The following is a 23,757-nucleotide window of genomic DNA, read 5'->3' on the forward strand; positions in this document are numbered from 1 at the left end:
GTGAGGTCGACCACTTTGGATCTGAGAAAAGCAAATCAGAATATTTTCTTACTGGTGAGAGATTAGGAGCCCTGTCTCAGCTGCTGCTCTCCATATTTCCCTCCCCCACCTGCTGCCGTTGTGCTTTCTTTACATGTTGAAGGCATGCAAGAAGCATATTACAATTATTTAAACAAGCTGACCATGCTAAATTGGACGAGGTCAGCTCCCCACTCTGCTGGAGTGCTTCAATCTCGGAACCCCTTGATCAGGAAATCGGCCCTTATGTTAGTCCCCATTGTTTTACACAACTCAAAACTGGATCATATATTCATAGATTCTCTTACAATCACCCCACCTCAATAGATTTTAATATTTTCTGTATTTATTTTCCTTGTGCTGTAAAATTCACTAAAAGCTTGTATTATGTGCGGGCTGCAAACTGCAAAATGAGAACAATAAATCATAATCATGCATTCTGTTGGGTGATTCAGTGGAATAACGCACTCCCTTTTTTCCAGTGTCTGATACATGGCTTGATAGTCATCATTTAACACAAAGTGTGCAGATTTTATATACTCGTAAAAGTTATTATTAATATGCACTATTTGCCTAAAATTTGTATTGAGCTACAATCTGTTGGGGATGTTTTATCATATTTATTTTGGCCCCGTTTTAATTTATTTTATCTTTGCTACGCTTGGGCTCCCAACACTCCCTGTCTGAGAGGATGGGTCTGCTCCCAAGTGCTTGCTATGTCACACTTAAGTTCCGGAGCAGTGCAACTCGAACTTTAATTTTCTCTCTTCCTCGTAAGGAAATGTCTAGCCTTTGCTTGTCAGCCCTTCCTCTGCACAATCCAGATGGGAAACTTGATCGTGGGAGATTACAGGGCAGAAACTACACCATGCCAATATATGATATGGTGCATTGGAGCTTCAACATGATGTGCAGCTGTGACTTTACATCTTTCATGTGTCAGCTGTAGCTCAGTTGTAGCACTCTCACCTCTGAGTCAGACAATTCAGAATCTAGGCTGACACTCCAGTACTGAGGGAGTGCTGCACTTTCGGAAGTGCTGTTTTTCGGATGAGACGTGTAAACCGAGGCCCTCGGAGGCCTTTTTCACGCAGAGGGTGGTGAATCTTTGGAATTCTCTACCCCAGAGGGCTGTGGATGCTCAGTCGTTGAGTATATTCAAGACTGATAGATTTTTGGACTCTAGGGGAATCAAGGGATATGGGGATCGGGCGGGAAATTGGAGTTGATGTCGAAGATCAGCTATGATCTTATTGAATGGCGGAGCAGGCACACTATTTTCAAGAAGAGCAGGGGAGTTCGCTCTGGTGTCCAAACAACATCACTAAAACAGGTTATCTGGTCATTATCTCATTGCTGTTTGTGGGACCTTGCTGTGCACAAATTGGCTGCCACGTTTCCTACATCACAACAGTGATGACACTTCAAAAGCACTTAATTGGCTGTAAAGTGCTTTGGGACATCCAGAGGTCGTGAAAGGCGCTATAGAAATGCAAGTCTTTCTTTTATGTGCCACCATGTGAATTCTCCTAACTTTCTGAACAACATACTAGCTAAGCATCCTTTCCAAATAAAGACAGACTTTGAATCAATAACTGGCTTTATTTAAAGAAGTCAGATGACTGATCAGTGCACAGTTGAACAACAAAAAGATATCTATTTCCCTGCACGTGTATATAACACTACAAAGCCTCCATGTGCTTTCTCTCTAACCATGGATCTCAAACAGAAATGCACTTACTGTAAACTTCCTCTAGCCTAACTCCCCTTGCCAAGCCAGGTGTCTCAGTTTTACAGCTGCTAGCTGAAAATTTAAACCATTGACTGTACTGACCTGCCTATATAAATCTGTAAGAGGAAATTTCTGATGACTAGCTGTCAATCGCAGGGGACTCCAGCCAATCGAAAAGCCCCACTCTCTTCTCAAAGGTCTCAGAAACAGCTGTCAATCAAAGTCACTACTCTAGACTGTGGCCTATCATTTGAACGGTGACCAGGGGAGCTTCTCATGGGCGGACTGGCTGTGCGCCAGACTGGGCAAGTTGAACAGAATGACAACTTATGCAGCAAGGTATAACATGAGCTATCTTTGATGATAGCTAAAATGTTTGGGATTGCAAATAAGAATCCCCAGATTGATTAACCAATAAACATCTCAGACCATCATTGTGTAGGCCAAAACAAGAAAACCCTGCAGACAAACTGACTGGCTCAAGCTCACGGCTTTCTGCTGAAAAGAATACTTTATGTAGCCTTAGGAGCTAACCTTTTATGGGTCACTTCCAGCAATACAAAATACAAGTTTACAAAATTAAGTACAGGCAAAATCCATTCATGTAAAGCACACTATATTATTCTACTAGAGGTGGAATAGTGTTTAACCTGTCCTGTCCTTTTACTAATTGTTGTAACTGGGCACACTCTGAGGTCAACTTGAGGCGAGGATCAGAAGAAACGAGCAGGCTATTACTAGCTTTCTTTTTTTCACTTTTAAGTGTAACACAGAAAATTATATATGCGATGAAGTGCCACATCTGAAGTATGATGGATATGTCTCAAAACACATCAATTTATTATGAAGATAACAGATACTGTGGAGATGATGGAGAGGGGACAGTACATATATTGAATTTTGGCTCCTTTTTTTCATGACAGCTATCAGTGGCCAAGATGTTCTGTGCAACTCATGCATGATGATAAATGATTGCAAATAATAATCTGCAGTTGAAAACAACAATCAGTATGTATTGAATTATTCTAAATTGAAACTTGGCAAACTGATTATTTTTAATGGATACTAGTTGATGTCCTGTGGGGTTTCTCATAGCCACAGCGTGGCCTGCAGAGAAGCTGCAGCCAGTATTATTTACAGTTAATCAGATGAAAAGGCTGTGGACAACATCCTGGGGCCGTGCAGACTCATGCTGAGCCTTGATCCTGGTCTCAAGCCTTCACGAGGACGTGCGTGCCTCTACGAGCAGGCCCAGTGCCCGCATACTCATCCTGGTTTTATACCCCATCATACTGTGTGGTGCTGACCAACAAACGTAAATCGCTCTGAAGGGAAAACATTTTTAGAAACAGTGTATTGCATGCTCTCTTTCCCTGCAACGCAGTCTCTTCTCTCTTCATCCATCCTCTTCAGCTGGTTCTGTCTTTCCTTCTGCTCTTCCCACCCCCCTTCAGCAACAGGGTATTTCTCCTGTTTCCTCTGGAAAAAAAACTTCCGGTTTTAAAATAAGCCCAAGTACATCCAATTCAGATGCTGAAGAGAAAAATTAGCAGCAGATTAAAGTAGCGAAACAGACTCCACGAGGAGCTATCGTTAATTGGAGGTAAATTTTTTTTTAAAATTGGCGCATCAAAAAGCTTCGCTCTCCAGAACCCTGGCAAGAGGGTACAGGGACTTCTGGGTGAAGAAACTGTGAGGGAATCATCCAGGGAGAGTGGACAGTATTAGATTTGGTAGACGAGTCACTGCAGCTCAGTTAAGTGGACAGATGGACCTTGAGGCGAGTCATCAGGAAATGATACAGCCAGCAAATAGTGGCCAAGAAAAGGAAACAAATGCCAAGAGAAAAGGGAGATTGGATGGATTACTGTTGGAAGAAGTAACAGGAAAAGTAAGGAAGCCTGTACAGCTACTTAGGAGATTGCCTTTGTCGTCTCCAGACTCCACTATTCCAATACTCTCTTAGCCAAGCTCCCATCCTCCATAAACTTCAGCTCATCCAAAACTCTGCTGCCCATATCCTACTCACCCACTACCCCTGTCCTTGCTAGTTCCTCCAATGCCTCACACTTAAAATTCTCATCCCAGTGTTTAAATCCTTCCATGGCCTGACCCTTCTCTATCTCTGTAATCACCTTCAGCCCAACAGCCCCCAACCTCCAGCCCAGACTCTTCATTCCTCTGACTCCAGCCTCATGGATTCCTTCTCCATTGGCAGCCATACCACCAACCACCTCGGCTCCATGCTCTGGCATTCGTTCCCTAAACTCCTCCACCTCTAAACCTACCGCTCCTCCTTAAAACCTGCCTCTTTGACCAAGCTTTTGGCCATCCTTCCTAAAATCTTGCTCTGTGGCTCAGCCTCCATTTTTTTATTAAGGGCCATGGGACGTTTCTCCACATTAAAAGGTGCTATATAAATGCAAGTTGTAGTTAGAAAACTACTTTAGTGTCTCAAACGTTAACAAGGCTAAACTAAACTGATAGTAGCACAAGGGGACAATAGCAAAAGGCAAATTTAAGTCTGACGTCAGGAAGTTCTGCACCACTCAGAGTGATCAATACTTCCGAGCAGGGTCGTGGAAGTGAAAGCCATGGAATCACTTAAGAAATAGTTTGATGCTGTGATGGGGGACTACAGCGTTATTCTGGAAGTGCATGCTAGGGTAGGTTGAATGACCTTTGTCATCAATATCGATCTGTTCAGGGCAATATGTTGGAAATCCTCATAAAGGGCTTTTCTTCCCCTTTTATTAATCCATCTTGGCTTTCACTGCAACCGCTGAAAAAAAAAGTGAGAAATCAAAGTCCTCCTCTCCTGAAAATTAAAAATAAAAACAACACCCCGGAACCATTTGAAAAGTAGCTGGAGCTGCAAAACGTTGCGATTGCTTTAGCCTACTTCATTTTTTCCAGTACTTTGCAGCTCCAGCAGTAATCCCCTGACTTTATCTTCATTTTTTTTTTGAAGCACTTCTGTGGAGTCCCTATTGTAATTTTCAGGAGAAAGATTCAAACGGGGCCTATCCTGTTTAAATGCTGTAGAGAAAATAAACCTATCCTGTTGAACGAGCGTGGAACAATGATCGTTTGTTTACCACTGGCACTTTAAACTGTGTGGAGCAGCCTGGTTATTTATCACTTCCTTTTTCAAACATTGAAACAGTTTAATGGGGCTTCAGTATTAGCTTCACCTGCTGCTAACTGGCTTGTCCAGTTGCTTTTCTATAATCTCTTCTACAACACATTACACCCACCCACCCCCCCCAGTAGGTATAAGACCCATCAGTGACTTTAAATAGTTTTCGATTTGCCAAGACAGATATGGACTCTTAAACTGTATTTCAGAATGCAACACAAGGTCAGTAACTACATAGCCAATCCCGGTACTGTTGAACGGGACACATTTATATAGCTTTGATAAGTCTGCTTTAGGCAAGAAAGATTAACCAAAATGCAAAAACAACATTTGGGGGGGGGGGGTCGAAAAGAGACTCAATAATTATAATATATAAATTCTTGATACAAATGAAAACTTTTCTGCTTTACAAACATTTTATTATCTTTTATCAAACAATCCTTTGTACTGCAAAAATAAGATGTACAGGTTTAAAAAGAAATCGGATGCGCATGTTAACACATTTAGGATACTTCTTTTATTGTGGATCAGAGAAATAAGCTGTTATTTTTTTTGGTTAAAGTTTAAATGCTGGACTCCTAGAATCAGTGATAAAAAAAAACATACCGAGATACGCCATTAAACTTAGATCATCTGATGTATGATTTAACATACATTTTTAATAATGTACTCCATCTCCAAAAAGTGCCAACGCTTGCTGGAGTATAGCACCAGAGGCAAGTTGCCAGTTTATTCAATCACAGAGGGCAGCCCAGCCAAGCCTGGTCATGTTTTCATCAGATATCCACACACTCGCAAGTGTGTGCTTTCCCATGGGTTTGCTGGATAGCAATCAGAGTGAGACTATAGTAGATAGTAGTAACATAGCAACATTTTGGGCCATCTAGTTCCACGCTGAATTCTGGAAGTAATAGCCCTGAATCTTATTTACTAACAAATTCACCCTGTCCTTTTTTAAAAAAACGGCTAAGGTTTCCTGTTCCACCAACCCTGCGACTAATCTGCTCCTCAATTCTGTCATCCTCTTAGTGGAAAAAAAATTAAAAATATCCTTTTGACACCCTTAACTTTAAACGGTGTCCCATAATCCTTAAATCCTGTGCCCAACTGAATAACTTTCCTGGATCAAATCTTTCCAAATCTTGAAAAAAAATGTTAAAGATCGCCATCAAGGCCTACTCCTTCTCCTCTTCTTCAGAGAGTACAATCTCAGGGTAGGCAATATTTTCTCATAACTCAGCCCTCTCAGTCCAGGAATCAGCCTTGTAATCCTCCCTCCTGCCCAATCCAGAGATGCTGAGGCCAATTACAGTGCCCCAGCTGAGATCAACTCACTCAGCGCAGACGGACAGAACCTTGGATCTTCCAATCTGTATAATGTAGAACTACACCATTACCCACTAGGCCAATGGGGTTGGCCTAACTAAATGTCTTAAGCCCAATTTTGTTCTGACATTTTATGCTGCAGCATTTTATATGCTACTTCAGTGCACTACTGAGGGAGTGCTGCACTGTCGGAGGTGCCGTCTTTTGGATGAGACACTAAACTGAGGCCTTGTCTGCCCTCATAAAAGATCTTATGGCAGAAAAGCAGGGAGCTCTTTCAGTGTCCTAACATTAATCCCTCAATTAACACCATTAAAAAATAGATTTTCCGGTCATTTATCTCATTGCTGTTTGTGGGACCTGGCTGTGCACAAATTGGCTGCTCCGTTTGCCCACTTGACAAGTGACTACTCTTCAGAAGTGCTTCATTGGCTGTGAAGCGCTTTGGGACATCCCGAAGTTGTGAAAGGTGCCAAATAAGAGTTCTTTTTCTTTTAAATTTAATTTTTGGTGAATTTTGGGCTGAATGAGCTGAGGGTCGTCAGTGCTGGGGAGTAGAATATTTTCGATTTTGTTGCATCATATCAACATCAACTATTTCCAAGTCTGTTAAAGCATGGGAGAGATGCATTCCCCCCAGCATTGCGTCTTAAAGGAGAAAATACTGTTTTGAAGGGTAGGGTTGTGTTTTCAGTCTGAAATACTTTCCTCAGAGATTGTAATGAAAAAGATCAATGAAATTCCCAATTTTAGCAGTCACAGACGGGGACAGCCAGCCAGAGTCCTGCCGAGTCTTTCAGCGAAAGTTAATCCATCAGTGGGCAGCCTGTTCTCTCAAATCCACAATTCTGGCAGTCAAATGGCAGTCCTGATCTCCATTGTAAATGGTGTCCGACTCACTATATGTCAGTACAACATGGCCAGCTCTCTAGCAGACAAGCTGCCTGCTAGGCTAAGCAACTTGGCAAATTCTCCTAACAGGAGAAATTAATTCACACACTGACATTAATGGGTGTGTGGAGGTACTACAGTTTGAAAGTACTTCATGTGCAGTATTGATCCCCTCTAATCTCATTCCCAGAAGAGCAGCTCTTACTCCACACACCACTGTGGTATTTCCATTTCCCGTACTAGGTGCATCTGAGTGAGACTGTTACATTATGGGCCATCTTGTGATGTAGACTCATGCCCACTAAAAACCAAAGCTGATGGAGACCAAACTTATTTCACCAAAAGGACCGTAAAAGTCACAATCAGTCTGGGCTAACTTCATATCCAGTCCCCCGAGGAACAGAGGACAAAAATAGATACCTTGGGATGGTAACAAGGCACTTTAAAAAAAAATTGACTATAAAAAAACAGCTCTCATTATTTATTATATATTGAAGATTGCATGCATGCAGAGACTATCAAGCTGTCAAGTTAGGTTTTAAAAATTCTATTCAGTTAAAAGGAAAATATTTTAAAATTTCCCACTGAATTCTTAACTAATATTTCTGTACAAACACTGTGGAACATACTGGACCCTGCTTTAAAAAGATGCAGTCAAAATACTATAAAATGCAATCTTAAGTTGTAGTTATTGAGTTTATCATACACAGTATCAAATTTGTCCTTTTTCATATTCAGTTTGCCCAATCTGTCAATTTCGACTGGATAAACCTCAGCTGATTTGACAAAACTAAAAGCACGTGTGAAAGAGACCGATTTAGAACTCAGAAACAGTAATAAATTAAAGTTCCAACACACTGATCTTAAACAGAGAATTTCACCATCAGTACTTGTTTTTTCCCCTTGTGCTCAAAATGAGGGAGCTTAATGCTGGGAAATGGAATGCTCTCTGGTTTTGGGTCTCGAAGTGTCAGCATCAAGCACTCCTAGATCAGATGTGATTAAATCTCACTCAGGTACATCCTAAAAATTTGACCTAGTGCCAAGCTCCAAAAGAACTCCCTATTATATTGTGAGACATCTCCATTTCCCACACCATCCAATGCTATAGCTGTGTCAAGTCAGATTGCCAACTTAGGGGCGGTTATGTACTGTAGGCGCACACCAATAGGAATTGGATTGAGACTGCCCCAAACTTATTTCGCATATTACCCTTACAACAAGCAACATTCATCCCGTCAATCTAGGCTGGATTCAAAGCTCGGTCCCAGAAGGTGAAATTGCTGTGTGTTAATCCACTGTGCCACCTAACTTCATGAGGACTCTTTCTAGGAATCAAATAGTTTTAAAGGATTACAGTTAACATCTTTCAGATTTGGCCTCACTTTTGCTTGAAGAGGGAGTGAGGAAGACATAATCAAGACAACTGGTTGAGAGCAGCTTCGGAGTCAGACAGTGTTATGGGGCTGAATTAACACCAGGGGAGACTGAACCACCCAGTGTATTTTGGTGTAATAGGCCAAAATGAAAAAGAAAGAGTTGTGAGCGAAGGTAAGTGAACTTGTCCACACAGTTACCCTTTGAACTCTGTAAACCTGCATTTTGGCTACAACAACAGTGACCACGCTTCAAAGTAATTCATTGAAAGTGAGAGATATTTTCAGACACAATAAGGTGCTATGTAAATGCAAGTCTATATTTTGGGCACCCTACATGTAGCATAAGTGGTGTCAGCTTTGGAAAATCCCCTTTAATTTGTAGAACAGAGATGTTCCATTATTGGTCTTTTTTAAAAAAAACTTTTAGAATTTGATGATCTGGAGAAACTCTATGGGTAAATGCAGATTTGTTATAATATTTACATTCACAGTTACCTTCTTTGTCACAATTTTTTGCACTGGTTTGATTTATAAAATCTTCTAAAGAAGATAATACAAGCAGCAATTGTTGAGTAAGTCTAGCTCACAACTTATTGTGAGACTCAAAACTCATAATGGAAAGAAACTATTTCCTCTGGTGGGGGAGTCCAGAACAAGGGGGCTTAACCTTAAAATTAGAGCTAGGCCGTTCATGGGCGATGTCAGGAAGCACTTCTTCACACAAAGGGTAGTGGAAATCTGGAACTCTCTCCTTCAAAAAGCTGCTGAGGTCAATTGAAAATTCAAAACTGAGATAGATTTTTTTCTAATTAGGTAAGAGCATTAACGGATATGGAGCAAAGGCGAGTAAACAGAGTTGAGGTACAGCTCTGCCATGATCTAACTGAATGGCGGAACAGGCTTGACGGGCTGAATAGCCTACTCCTGTTCCTGTCCAGGAGGGAATAATGTATGTGTTAACAAGAAAATTCTATTCTTATTTAGACATAAATATTAAATTGATACAAGCCGCCTAACCATTTAGCTTTGTATGTCCAAAGCAGCCCATGGTTTAATGAGGTCATTGTCTCCAGCAGCCAATCTTCCAATAACACTTTGTTTTCACCAGATTATCTACGGAACTGTAGACTTCCTCCGTAGACGCTTGTTCCAGCAGCACAGTGATATTGATTTATAAGTGACAAAACACATATTAACAACTTAATTTTCACATTTGTGCAGTCCCAATTTATGGTCTTGCACCTTGCTTCATCATCTGCTGTCGTGTGTACTCCCACATGAGCAAAGCTCCACTCACATGAACATTGAGTGATCGGACTATACCACACTGTGGGATTTCCACACACACATCGAGGTGCTGGATCAAATTGGCTGGAATTCCCTCTCGCTCGTTCCTAGGGAAAGAAAATTGAACATGTAAACTCCGGGAAAAAAAATCTTAGTCAACTTTTCAATATATATATATATATAAAAATGGAGGACAAATGTCTTCAAGTAGCAGACAGAATAACATGTTCCAACCACCTGTTACCCTGGCAGGACACCGCAGGCACACTATCATGTCACTGGACCTGACCCTAAAGGAGCTGGGTTGAGTGAATCAATTCTCGAACACTTCAAAAATACATTTAGAATAAAAGAAATAAAAACTGGCATGTCAGGTAAGGTGAGCATATTAAAAATAAATATAAAGATCAACATGATTCAATGCTCCTTTACCAAATTGGAAACATATTTTGTGATGAAAGTGAAAAATGGACTCCACAAAGGTTTACTGAGGACTGTGTGTTGCAAGATGGATGGAGCAATCGATGACTGCTGTTTGTGTATCTAAAGCTTTCAGATGGTCCACATACATTCATTTTCTGGTAACGCAAATTTCCTTTTTTGTCCGCTTAATTAACCTCTTGCTTTTTCCATTGTACATGACACACTAATCACCTCAACTCAGATTAACTTTCCAGTTTGCCGCATAGCAACATTGTTTATCCAGGGACTGCTGAATCATAACCTTGGTAGCGAATATTGCTGAGGACAGCTAAGAGCAACTTAAAGCATCGGCACAAAGTTGGATTTGTAGAAAGGTACGATACTAAGGGGTTTAATTTCTTCCTTAAGACATTTTTATCAGATTGGTTAATGCGTCTGTGTTAAACTCTTCTCACTGCTAGTTTCATTCAATTGTTAAATAGAAAAAGAAAATGGTAGGGTTAACGTTTCAGATCGATGATGTTTCGTCAGAAATGGTCAGGCAGCAGAGAGAGAAATGTAGTGTTAATGTTTCAGGTAGCCCACGTTTCTCTGCTGCCTGAGCAGCTGAGTGTTTTCAGCATTTTCTGTTTTTATTTCATAAGAACACAAGAAATAGGAGCAGGAGTAGGCCCTACAGCCCCTCGAGCCAGCTCCACCATTCAATAAGATCATGGCTGATCTTCTACCTCAACTCCACTTTCCCGCCCTATCCCCATATCCCTCTGATTTCAGATTTCCAGCATCTGCAGTATTTTGCTGTATTTTTTAATGCAATTGTTCATCTATTTAAAATAAACAGGTGTTAAAACAGCACAGACAAGAATTAAACACACCAACCAGTGCGCTAAAAATAGTGGAGAGGAGGAAGACATTTAAGATTCCAGTAAATCTATTGTGACAAAATGAAGCATTTTGTCTATGAAGATTTATTGGATTCTTTCTTGCTGATCAGGGCACACCCAGGGTAAAAACTGCTAAACTAATAGCAGGCCGCAAATAATATGCATACAGTCTTGTATGCCATAAACATCAATGTGCACTGGAAGCTTGTCCCTATGGAACAAAAAGGTGCTTTAATTTGCTGTTGAGTTCAGAGTCATTAGTGTCATTCTGTCCAGCAGTGTTCATAATAACTATCCGAATAAGTGTTCATTTTCTGCAAACACAAGCTGATCAAAATGGTTTGAACAGATCAGTTGAGTTTCTCAGGAAAGAATCAAACTATTCCAATCACTTACAAGCATCCTGTGGGACTATATACTGTGCTCATTTGCTTGGCAGTGGTATTCAAAATGCTGTGTTAAATCCTGTAAATGCAATTATAAGAAAACCCCATTTTTAATTCTCTTTGTTCTGGGATTTCTTCAAAAAAAATTTGGAGTTATATTTTTGTATTGCAACAAGGAGCCAATGTCTGAAGCTCTCAGGGGTACGTGCCTTGTGTGAGGACTCCGTAGTAGCAAGGAGCCATGTAAGAAGTAAGCAATTGTGTTTCAAGGGTCTGCTTTAAAATTAAGAAAAAAAACTTGCATTTATATAGCACTTTTATATAAGACCCACGAACAGCTATGAGATAAATGACCAGATAATCTGTTTTTGTGGTGTTGGTTGAGGGATTAATGTTGGCTAGGACATTGGGAGAACTCCCTTGCTCTTCTTTAGTGCAATGGGATTTTTACATCCACCCGAGAGGGCAGATGGAGTCTTGGTTTAATATCTCAACCAATGGATGGCACGTCCAACAGTGCAGTGTTCCCACAGTGCTGCACTGAAGTGTCAGCCTAGATTATTTAGTCAGGTCTCTGGATTGGGGATTGAACCCACAACCTTTGGACTCAGAGGTGAGGGTGCTACCACTGAGCCAAGGCTGTTTTATGGTTAGGGCAAGCACAGGAGATGTGTCTTTGTCGTTTTTAAACTGTGAAGAATTTAGGAACAGATTGTAATTATTGTAAATACATTTGCTTGTACTGTTTTTATATTCAATAACTGTGTATTCATAGTCTGATAGCGTTAATCTTCTACCAACCAAAGACGAGAAGTTCAGGTGGCACCATGTGATATAATCCTTAAACCTGAATACAGTTTGACTCCTGGACCTAGCTCTATAGGCCTAGCTATTGGGCAAGAAAAGACACATTTCTAGTTTTGTAAGGGTCACAGGGTTTGCTTATAGGAGTGGTCATGGACTCCCAACCCAAGGGGAATATCTAGTGTGGAAACCAAAAAAATGTAACAAGTAACAAATTGAGTTATTTTCCTTTTCTTTAAGATATGTAATGATTACCTAACTAGTTCTTATCTGTCTTTTATAATCTCTAGAACACATTGCTACAGCATAACTGAAAAAAATTACTCGAGTTATTAGACATTCAAGACTGGAGAAGCTGGGGTTGTTCTCCTTAGAACAGAGAAGCTTAAGGGGGGATTTGATAGAGGTGTTCAAAATCATGAACGGTTTTGACAGAGTAAATAGGGAGAAATTGTTTCCAGTGGTAGAAGGGTCGGTAACCAGAGGTCACAGATTTAAGGTAAATCGGCAAAAGTGCCAGAGATGACATAAGAAAACTTTTTTTTTTACACACAGCGAGCTGTAATGATCTAGAATGCACTGCCTGAAAGGGTGGTGGAAGCGGATTCAATAGTAACTTTCAAAAGGGAATTGGATAAATAGTTGAAGCAAAAAAATTTACAGGGCTATGGGGAAAAAGCAGGGGAATGGGGCTAATTGGATAGCTCTTTCAAAGAGCCGGCACTGGCATGATGGGCCGAATGGCCTCCTCCTGTGTTCTACCTACTATGATACATCAATTGCCCAGAAGCATTTCTTTTAGTGAAACCATGTCCAAATCCTTTAAGCCATGGAGCTCTCTATGAATAGGATGAATGGCAGTCATTTATTTTCTATTAAACCATTGTTCATAACATATTCAATTGATGTTATGGTGCATGTTTTAGTGTAACTAATAAGCAGCTCCAGAAGTGGTTCCCAAAAGAAATAAAGCAGCGCTTGTGTGATACAAGATAAGCAACACTATTAGATCTTGTGGGCATTAGATACATCATACTCGAATTCACCTCCTTTCGTTCCAGATACAAATCCAGCTCAACTACAACAAAGCAGTTGCACTCCTATAATATAAAAGCACCTTTAACCTGGGCTACGACAGCCTTTAGATACAAATCTATGAACTTCCAATTTTATCATAATGCATTTGAGTAGTCTTTGGGAAACACAATGGATGAGATTTTAGCTAGGAGCTGGGAATCCAGCACGTCTGTAGATATTCGTGTGGGGAAACCGGAAGCCAAATGAGCGCGTCGCATCTGCGATCGCAACTCAATTAAGGTAAGTATTCGTGCTTCTGGGTTTCCAGCAAGCCAGGCAGCCAAATTGACAGGACGGCTGCTGTCGGAAAGGAAAGGAGCCGCGAATCGGAGGGGGGCGGGAGGGAAAGATCAAACGTGGGCCATGGAAGAAATTGGGGGGGGGGGGGGGGGGGGAGAGGGGGAAGGGACATGGATGACATCGGGTGGGGTCTTGGAGAAGATCCAGGGGGTGGGTGGTATTGCAGGGGTCCGATCATGCCAGGTGAGCTAGTTGGGTCTGGATGAAGCAGTCCTGCTCCTCCTGGCCCACAAGCAGTGCAATAAAGGCACTCACCTCATGGCTCCAGCCTTCCCGCCTGTGGTCCAGCTCCAAAAATCAACCTACTTTTACTGCACACCCGCCCCCAACTCACCCGTTCTTGGGGGTTAAAATTACCCCCAATATAACTGCATCAGTTATCACTATGGATTTGAAGCATTCAAGTTACATAACTGGATTTTGCTGTTCACATTCGGAACCGTATAACCACTGACTGGTCAGATTTAGCTGAGCATTTTTACCATTTTGTTTTTAGTTCTTCATCCTTCCTATATATAAAAAAAATCAACTTCAATGAAGTGCTTGGAACCCATGCACTGGCATCTCACTTTGATAGGCACAAGTTTCAAGGAGATATTGATCTTATAGAAGCAAATAAAATTGCATTTGATATGGAAACAGTAAATGCAGAATATTACTTTAAATTAAATTGTGAGAGAGTAGGACAAAGCGATACAGGCTCAAACTAGTAAAACTTAGGATGGATATCAGGAAGATCAATGCATGGAACGGACTCTGACAGAGCAGTGGAGGCAAAAACCCTAAAATCATTAAAGAAACAATTAGATGCTACGACAGGGGGAACCTTGAGGTCATTCTGGATGGACGAATCGAGATGGGCTGAATAACCCCCTTATCTGTAATTGGTTGTTGTCTCCACGTACCTCAAATTCTTCCAATGGAAAGCTGCTCCAACTGTTTAATGTAACTGTCCTGTTCCCAGAGCAAGAAATTATAACATATTTGTTATATTCACCTTGATGCACAGATTTATGAAACTGTGCCTAACTCACCTCGGGCGGTAAATGTCTTTGTCTCAAAACAAATGGACACAGAAATCAGGTGTCTGGGGCTGCAGTCTGGCAGCAATTCACAGCAGCTTTTTAGAAAAGAATATATTTAAAGAGACTTTACTTCTTCCTTTTAGCACTTCCACCCCAGTCTCATTCAGCGTTCCCTTACTAAAATGATGGCACAGCCAAACTTTTCACAGGCTCCTGCCAATACAACTATGTAACCCGCCACTAGGAGGTATGCAAGAACAGATAGGCAGTAGCGATATTTCCTCCTTCCCTTGGAGACATCTCTCCCTGCCAGGCCATTGAGACCAGGAATTCAATATGATCAGGCTCAATACGAATTATAGGCAAATCACATGTCCCACTGCTCCATGGTACAACACAACAACTTGCATTTATATAGCGCTTTTAAATGTAGACAAACGTCCCATGGTGCTCACAGAGGCACAATAAAAAAAACAGATTGATAACACCAACATACTGCACGCATTCTTACACGTTGAATTACATGAGTAACTTGCCTAATCTCTGCCAAAGAAAGGCAATAAAATGTTGCTAATCACATTAATGTACAACACTTAAAATATACCCAGGCCAGCCTTTGTTTTAAAGCAGACGTAAGTGATTCGCTAAGGTAGAACATTAAAAAGATGTCAATTTGGGATTGGTGAGGATATTGATATTTCCTACCGAAAAGGTACTATACACCATTCAATATTTCTTACATATTGTCAGAAGTTGTTACAGAATCCCTCAGATCAAAATAATGGGTCTATTTGCTGCAACTGAAGATTTGTGAGTATTTATTTATTGCACCACATTTCTCAGAGACTTCCCCTGCCCTTATATTGATTTAATGTAGATTACAATGATTTAAGGACTTGCTAAAATGCTGGCTGGCATCATTAATGGTTTCCTTTCCTCAGGCAGTATTCCATTTCCTTTTAAAAAAAAACAGGCATCACCCCCTCCTCTGAAAACTCACCCTCTAGTTATCTGACCCGTCTAAGATCCTTGCACATGTCGTCGCCTCCCAGCTCTATGCCTATCTCTCCCAAAGCTCTGTTCAATCCCTTCAGACCTGCCGCTGCACTTCTCACGGCACCAAGACTGCCCTTGTGTCTGTGACCATAGTACACTACCCTCCTCAAGCTCTCTGTAGTTGCTTTATTATGACGAGCAGACATTTACCTCTCTTTCTAGATGTGACTGGCCAAGTTCTTAAAAATCCTGATAAAAACAGGATTTATATTAAATTCACAATGTGCGCTCAGTCCTAATCATTACCCATTATACCAGTGAGTTGTAGAGCATGTATGAGCTCTGTGACTGAACAAATGGAAAAATCTAAACACCTTAAAACAACACATCATTGGCTACTGTATTGAAAGAAATATTTCTTCTGTTTTTGTACAGTAGTTCTGAAGTGCAATCATAAGGTGACTGAGGGCAAGAGATTTGCAACAGTTGTATTACACTAATAATCAACTGTAAGGAGCTGACACATAAGAACAGTAGGCCATTCAGCCCCTCAAGCATGTTCTGTCATTCAATTAGATCATGGCTGATTTGTGCCCTAACTCTACCCACCTTTGCTCAATATCCCTTGATGCCCGTAGCTAACAAAAATCTATCGATCTCAGTCTCGAAGATTTCAATTGTCCTAGTATCCGCTTTTGGGGGAGAGATTGCCAGATTTTCACTACCCTTTATGTGAAAAAGTATTTCCTGATTTCACTCCTAAATGGTCTAGCTCTAATTTTAAGATTATGCCCCCTTGTTCTGGATTCCCCTACCAGAGGAAATAGTTTCTCTGTACCTACCCTACTGAATCCCTTTATCATTTTAAAAACCTTGATTAGATCACCCTCAACCATCTAAATTCAGGGGAATACAAACCAAGTTTATGCAAGCTGTCTTCATAACTTAACCCAAGCCCTGGTATCATTCTGATGCATCTGCACTGTACCCTCCAAGGCCAATATATCTTTCCTGAGGTTTGGTGCCCAAAATTGAACATAATACTCCAAAAAGGATCTGACCAAGGCTCTATACAACTGAAACATCACTTCCACACTTTTGTATTCCAAACCCCTTGAGATAAAGGCCAACGTTCCTTTATCCTTTCTGCGGATTGAGGTAAAGACAGCAGCGGGGGAAGGTTTCATTGTAGATCTCTACTAGTTTCCCGGCCGTGCTCTTTTAAACCTAGATGTTAAATTTTTCCTGTGATCGCAAAGCATACACTGCCTTCCTTTCGCCGGTGGGCATTTAACTGCATGCAGGGCAGCTTGGCAATCATGCTGGCTACTGGAGTGGAGGCTCTACTGTCATTGCTTAAGACTCTCGGCAGGTCTAATTACCCCCTAACTAACGTCATGCTTCTCTGAAAAGTAAAACTCAAAGAAGTTCACTGCAGATGTCTTGGACGCAAGATTCCCTGGGCTGCTGACGACACCCTTACTTCAAGAGAAGATTGCTACAAGAATTTTAACAGCAGTATGTTACAGGCAAAGAAGTTATCCGTAATATTCCCAGGTTACTGGCCCACCATCATTGTAACCGGCACTACTTGCAATCTTAACCCAGCAGATTTAGTGTGTCACATTCCTCAGCTGGAGCTTTTTCTGAGCATATATTGAATTTCTTGAGTTCCTTTTAGGGAGTAGGGGGTATTTGCCCTGAATGGGTCATTTACCATGCTTCACCTGTACATGGAAAAAAAAAATCGCTGAGTAATCCATGACACAGTTTCCTCCATGGGTACGGTCTCTGGACAAGTCATCAGTGCTGACTGGAGCCAAGGAAAACGGACCGATATCCTTCCAGACTTGCTTTGTGCTACTGTTCCACAAAGTAAAATCCCTGGAAAATTGCAGCACATGGGGAATCCACTAGAATACTGAAGAAAGGCCATAAAGGCCCAATTTAGAAACCAAATGGATGCTGCAGTCATCAATCAAAATATACCCAAGCCAGGTGAATGAAATTCATGACTTTCCTCCTGTTCTTTTCTGTTTGAAGCACAGGTCCCAAAAGATTCCTCTGTAACTGATTGCGTCTCAACATACACTCACGTGGCAGATTTATTTCTAGTGGTGTCTGGTCCACTGTCAGAACGTGATGCTGTTGTCCTATAAGTACAGTCATTTGCAGCCTGAGACTATGCACTTCAGAAGGTTGTGCAATGTTGGTAAGCAATGCAAGTAACCAGTAGTGGGCATCTATTGTTGAGAAGAACATATGCACAGGACGTACAAATCTTGAAACCAGGTTGTAGTATTGATGGGAACCAACGATGAGACAACAGCAGCAGGCTTGGATTCATGTGACACCACCGAATGATGCAAGAAATCATTGATGAATCTAATGCAAAAAGTTGTCAAATGCACTCTGAAACTGGAAGTTCGTAACAATGACTGGGCAGAATGCAAAATTCCCATTAAGGTCATGAGAAACTTGCACAAAAAAAAATTCTGAAAACTTTGCAAAAGGATAGCAAACCACTAAGAACTCAAATTAACCACGATTAAGCCAATTTAGACTGCACCGAGGTACTTTGCTACTGACATCAGAAAAATGAGGTCAAGAATGACTACGGCCTAGAGTTTCCACTTTGGGCGCAATCGGGAAATTGCTGCAAGCCTCTATCTTGCTGAAACGATTGCTGGTCAATGCAGGAAGGCTGGAATCACATGACTATGGGTGCCTGTACGCCAAAAAAAGAGCGTAATTTGACAACCCTTCTTGAATGGCGCAAACTCACCGTCCTCATTATTTCGATCTGGAGCGTGGCCAAATGTGGGCGGAGCCAGCTTCAGGCGCAATGATTTTTAAACCTGGGTAAAAGATCGCGGAAATTCGAGCACTAGTGAGTTTTGGGCGTAACTCACTTACGCTTAAATTTCCACGATCTTTTGCACTGGTTTGGCCGATTGCGCTGATACAACTAGTGGAAACGATTGGGCGCAATCGGGATACTGCAGAGCCAAATCTGGTCGGCAGCAGTTTCCACATGGGCGCCATTTTAAACCCCCCTGCCTTCATCGTTCTGACAGGTGGGCTGTGTTAAAATCGGGGCTCTTGTACCTGGACGTCAGTCAATGGATTTTGGAGGTAGTTTTGCACTTGAACTATATTTATCGGCTGTAGTTAATATAACTTCGCTTTCTCCATCAGCATATTTTTTTTTAAATATATACTACTGATGCATTGATAAGAATGCTTTATCAATGCATCAGTAGTATATATTCAGATCAAGTTGCTGTTTGTTTCAGAAGATATTTGCTCAAAACTCCATTAATCAAATGTGAGATTTATGTTGCATGGATGCATAGACTCTAACAAGTCCTCTGCTTATCTTCAATCAGACAATAGAGATGAAAAGATTCATTAACTTGACACTAGGTTAAAGGACTATTAATCTGCACAGCTGTTCATTACCCTTATGACTTGCTGCAATCTCTAGTGTTAAGAGTTGAACTGAAGTATAGTTCCCAATTGTAAGACAGCAAAGTATATTAGCACAAACCAGCTTTGTTTTTCAGTAGACTTCTTGTTAACCATTTTGAAATGGATGTGCTATTTTTCATGTAACTCCTGTGGGTTTATCACTCGTGATCTGTTTTTCTCACTAATGCTTCTGCAATAATATCAGCCTCCAGCTACTACCGTGCGTGTTCCAACAACCTCGCCCTTGCTACTTACTAACCTAAACATTCAACAAGCCCGATGTTTTCAAAACTCAATGCCGATATATTGGTACTAACACGAAAAGGAAACAAAAACTATTCAAACTACATGGAGGAAGTGCTCCGTCCTCTTAACTCCAGCCTCTAACCTTTCTCTTTCCCTCTGCCAACCTTTCTTATCTTTCTCCATTTTATTGATTCTACCAGTTAGCGCTCCTCTGAATTTTCCTCTCCTCTTCTTCCTAAATGCCAAATATAGCATCTTATGTCTTCTCTCCCTTTATGTGAACTGTGTCAAAATCTAGGGGTTGATTTTAACCCTACCTGCCCGATTTTTTTTTACTGGGCGGAAGGGCAAGTAAAATCACCCAGGTTATTTACCCGCCAGGATCCTGCTGTCTATGATTTTAACCTGCTCTCCCGAGGACGTGGCAACACCTGCCCAATGTCGATGGGCCTTTTCTTTTCATATACATGTTGGGTCCCAATGGCATCCTCAGAACTCGACTGCAATTTTAACTCAGGTCTGAACGGGTAAGCCGCTGCGGCTTTCCAGCCAGGCTGAACCGGGTCGGAAGAGGATCAGTGCAGAAGAAGCCAAAAAAGATGTTTTTTTCATTCCTTTGTTTCCTTTATTCTTTTTTAAAAATGCAGCGAGTTATGATGATCTGGAATGCACTGATTGAAGGGGTGATGGAAGCAGATTCAATAGTAACATTCAAAAGGGATTTGAATAAATACTTGGAGAAGAAATTTGCAGGACTATGGGGAAAGAACGGGGGAGTGGAACTAATTGGATAGCTTTTTCAAAGAGCTGGCACAGGCACAATGGGCCGAATGGCCTCCTTATTGTGCTGTATGATTGAATGATTCTTTGTGGGTCTAGGTGGAGTAGGAGTATGTCTCCAAATCTCACAAGGAAAGTTTAGACCTCCCCTGCCCCGGACCAGCCTACTAACCTTACTAATTTTTCCGAAGATCTCAAAACTGTAGGATTCCTCAGTTCCTTTGTTCTTTCTTTCCCCTAAAATCCTCTGGCTTTTAAAATCCAAATTTGTAATCACCTAATTTACTTCAACTCTTTTACTCTCTTCAACCTTGATGGCATTCTTCTTTAGCCTCTTCTTGGTTTCTCAAAAGAAGCAAAAAACTTTAGAGGCAAATATGGTGATATGTCTACCATGTTAAAGTGGTGCAAATGCTTTTTTCTGGAGTGTGCGAATAGTGGGACCGTTGTCACCAACAGAGGGAAAAAGAATTAAGGCATGGTTCAGAATGTGTTTTGTTGACAGGGCTCTACAGGGAAGCAATGAATAAACCCATTTCAGAGAAAGGAAAAGCCTAAGTTTAGTCAACGTTCTGTATCTTTATCTGGCATCGAGTATAGTAAAGACTCCTGTTCCCAATCTCGCATTAGTTGTTGGTGAACTCCAAACCAAACAAGACTGAGTACTTATATTAATGAAAAGAAGTGCTCTGAGAAATAAAAGCATCAATTGTGTATTTCTTTAATATCCTTTGCACCATCTTTCATGTGACCTAATACATAACAGAGCTTTTAGGGTTTTATAAATAGGGGCATAGGGTACAATAGAAAAGAGATTATGATAAATTTGTACAAAGGAATGGTTAATAATGTGTTCAGTTTTGGGTTCCTTATTATAGAAAGGACATCAAAATCAGAGAGATGAGAAACCACAGTTATGAGGAGAGACTTGAGGTACTGGGCAGAGAAGATTAAAAAGGAGATTTAATCGAGATTTTTAAAATTATGACGATTTTAATAGGATTTATGGGGAAGACTATTCCCTCTGGTTGCAGAGGCAGTGACAAGTGATCATCAATTTAAAATAGAGGGTGACAAGAGAGAGGTTAGGTAAAATGTTTTTATGCAGAGGGCTATTACACCATGGTATACTTTACCATAGGTAATAGTTGAGGCAGAGACCATCTTTTTAGGAAAGAGAAGATAAAAATTTGGAGCAGAGGAAGATACAGACCTATGACGAAAAAGCAGGGCAGTGGGATTACTTTTGGATTGCTCTGATAAAGAGACAGCATAGACAAAATGGGTCAAAAGGCCTTTGTTGGTGCTGTAAACTTCTGCGGTAGGATAAGAATGTTAAAGTAAATGGAAGAGGCTATTAGGGTGAATAAGCCACTCCCTTTTTGACAGGTCAATCCCATCTGTCTCAAGAAACTCATTAAATTGTGTCTTGAACCCATATACCGTTTGCTTTAACCACATTTCCTGGTAACTTATTCCAGAACCCTACGTTCTCAAGATGGGCTGATACATTTTGAATGTTGTACTGTTCTTTAGAATATTCTGGCAAATTAAAGGCGATGCTGCCTCAAGGTATAAATCCACTGTGTATCCAATGCATGCCCAGGCAAGATGCAGCAAATTCTCCCTAAACACTGAACTAATGCAACAAATTAAAATTGAGAAACACATTGCTCAAGCAATTAAAAAAGAGCACTTAATTAAAAAAAGCAATGCTTTAAATAGCTGAGTACTAAAACATTTTACCAGCTTTCAAAGTAAACACTCTCTGCCAATTTTCTCCCCTTCTCTCCTGAAGGGATTGAATCCCCACTGAGGTACAGTTCACTCGATGGTAGTTACACCCAAGCAGCCATTCTTCATGTGCGAACCGAGACAGTGATTGGTGAGAGGCTATTTAACCGTGATGAGCACAAACATGCACTTTCAGAAGAGGTCACTGGATACTGGTCGGGAGTGGGAAGCCTGGCTGATTTTTCCCTTTGCTAGCCCAAAGTGCCGAGACCAACTGCAGAACCGCAATCAGCACCATGGCTGAGGTCAAACTAACTCAGCAGAAACCAGAGATCAACCCTGGGTCTTTCCCAGTCAACAACAACTTGCATTTAAATAGCACCTTTAACGTTGTAAAACGTCCCAAAGCGCTTCACAGGAGCAATCAAACAAAATTTGACACCGAGCCACATAGAGATATTAGGACAGGTGACCAAAAGTTTGGTCAAAGAGGTAGGTTTTAAGGAGTGTCTTAAAGGAGGAGAGAGGCAGAGAGGTTTAGGGAGGGAATTCCACAGCTTATGGCCTAGACAGCTGAAGGCACGGCCGCCAACGGTGGAGTGAAGAAAATTGGGGATGCGCAAGAGGCCAGAACTGGAGGAGTGCAGAGATCTCGGAGGATTATAGGGCTGGAGAAGGTTAGTATGGTTCAGCTATTTCCTAGAATCCAGTAACTGGGTAAACCTGTTGAGCCATTCAGGGAGCTATGTAAATAAGCAAACCTTTTGATACAGGAAATCTGTTTTTCTAGATGCTGTAACAAAATGTTATAAAATACAATTACAGAACTGCATAAGAATTAAATTCATCTTAACAAGAGCAAACTTTGAATAAATTGAACATTTTAAAATCTTGCTTTCTTTAGTATTTTGATATAAATATGTCATTGGACTACTCATAGCGTTGAAAATGTCAAGCCCGCACAAAGACAGTTTTTGATATAGGCTACTTTCAATTCAAAATCATTTAATTCAACTTATCTTATGATTCAAATTTGTTTTATCATTAAATTCTAATTTTGCTGTGTTATTTACGTTGCTCAGTTAAAATTAATGGACAATTTAAGTTTTTTTAAAGCACGAAAACAATCAGGAGTAAACTGTAACTCTGAAAACAATTGTGTTTTGATAAAACTATGTCTAACGGTCTATGAAGTAACACTCCATTTCATAAATCAGAATAGTTAGTTATTGAAGACTGGAATTTTAAAACCAGCAAGTTGTGCCAATAGAAAACAGGTTTTCAACATGATGATAATTATTAAACAATTGACTGCTTTAGGCACCCTCAATAGTTAAGAACTGGTTAAGAACTGAGCAGCTGAACCACACCGACCAGGAAGGTCCAAGGCCTAGCTTACGCAGAGTTGACTGATCGTAGGATAATGGTAGCAGCATTCTAATTGGCCTCAATTGGAGGGGAAAATCAGACACGGCTCAGCTATTGATCAACATCCCCTGGAAGCATGCGCACATGGGTGGGCTTTGTTGTGATGCCCCCATGGTAGATCAGCCTGCCAATGGTTACTATGTGGGCTAATATATAGCCAGCTGTGTGAGATACTGCAGAGCAACTGGTGTCTGTGGAACAGTATCCCAGCTAGGAATAAACACCTTCGGTAGGGAAGAATGGCATGGGAGTAAATAAAAAGGAAGGGAAAAAGATGCTTGAGAATACCCATTATAAATACAAGCTAATTGCATTACCATATGTGAATAAAATAAAGAGAATGCTTGCATTGATAAAGTGCGTTAATATGTCATCCCAATATCTCAAAGCACTTTAACACAATGAATTAATTTTTGGAGAGTATGTAGACA

General features: G+C 40.9%; 1 protein-coding gene across 2 annotated transcripts in view; it reads right to left on the bottom strand.

Annotated features, from left to right (window-relative positions):
• Positions 1 to 2,343: 2,343 nt before the first annotated feature.
• tarbp1 (TAR (HIV-1) RNA binding protein 1) overlaps positions 2,344 to 23,757 on the bottom strand; it is a 160,156-nt gene continuing 138,742 nt past the window's right edge. Inside the window, exons 30-31 of one of the 2 annotated variants that reach the window (XM_067988609.1) lie at positions 9,783 to 9,879; positions 2,344 to 3,229 (exon numbers count right to left, since the gene is read on the bottom strand). In XM_067988609.1, the coding sequence (XP_067844710.1) occupies positions 3,038 to 3,229; positions 9,783 to 9,879 (289 nt within the window). In that variant the 3' untranslated portion in view covers positions 2,344 to 3,037. Of the gene's footprint in view, positions 3,230 to 5,334; positions 9,880 to 23,757 lie in introns of those variants that run through there. The other variant, XM_067988610.1, reaches the window with a different exon arrangement.

The sequence above is a fragment of the Heptranchias perlo genome, chromosome 8, assembly GCF_035084215.1.
Source record: "Heptranchias perlo isolate sHepPer1 chromosome 8, sHepPer1.hap1, whole genome shotgun sequence".
Lineage (NCBI taxonomy): Eukaryota > Metazoa > Chordata > Chondrichthyes > Hexanchiformes > Hexanchidae > Heptranchias > Heptranchias perlo.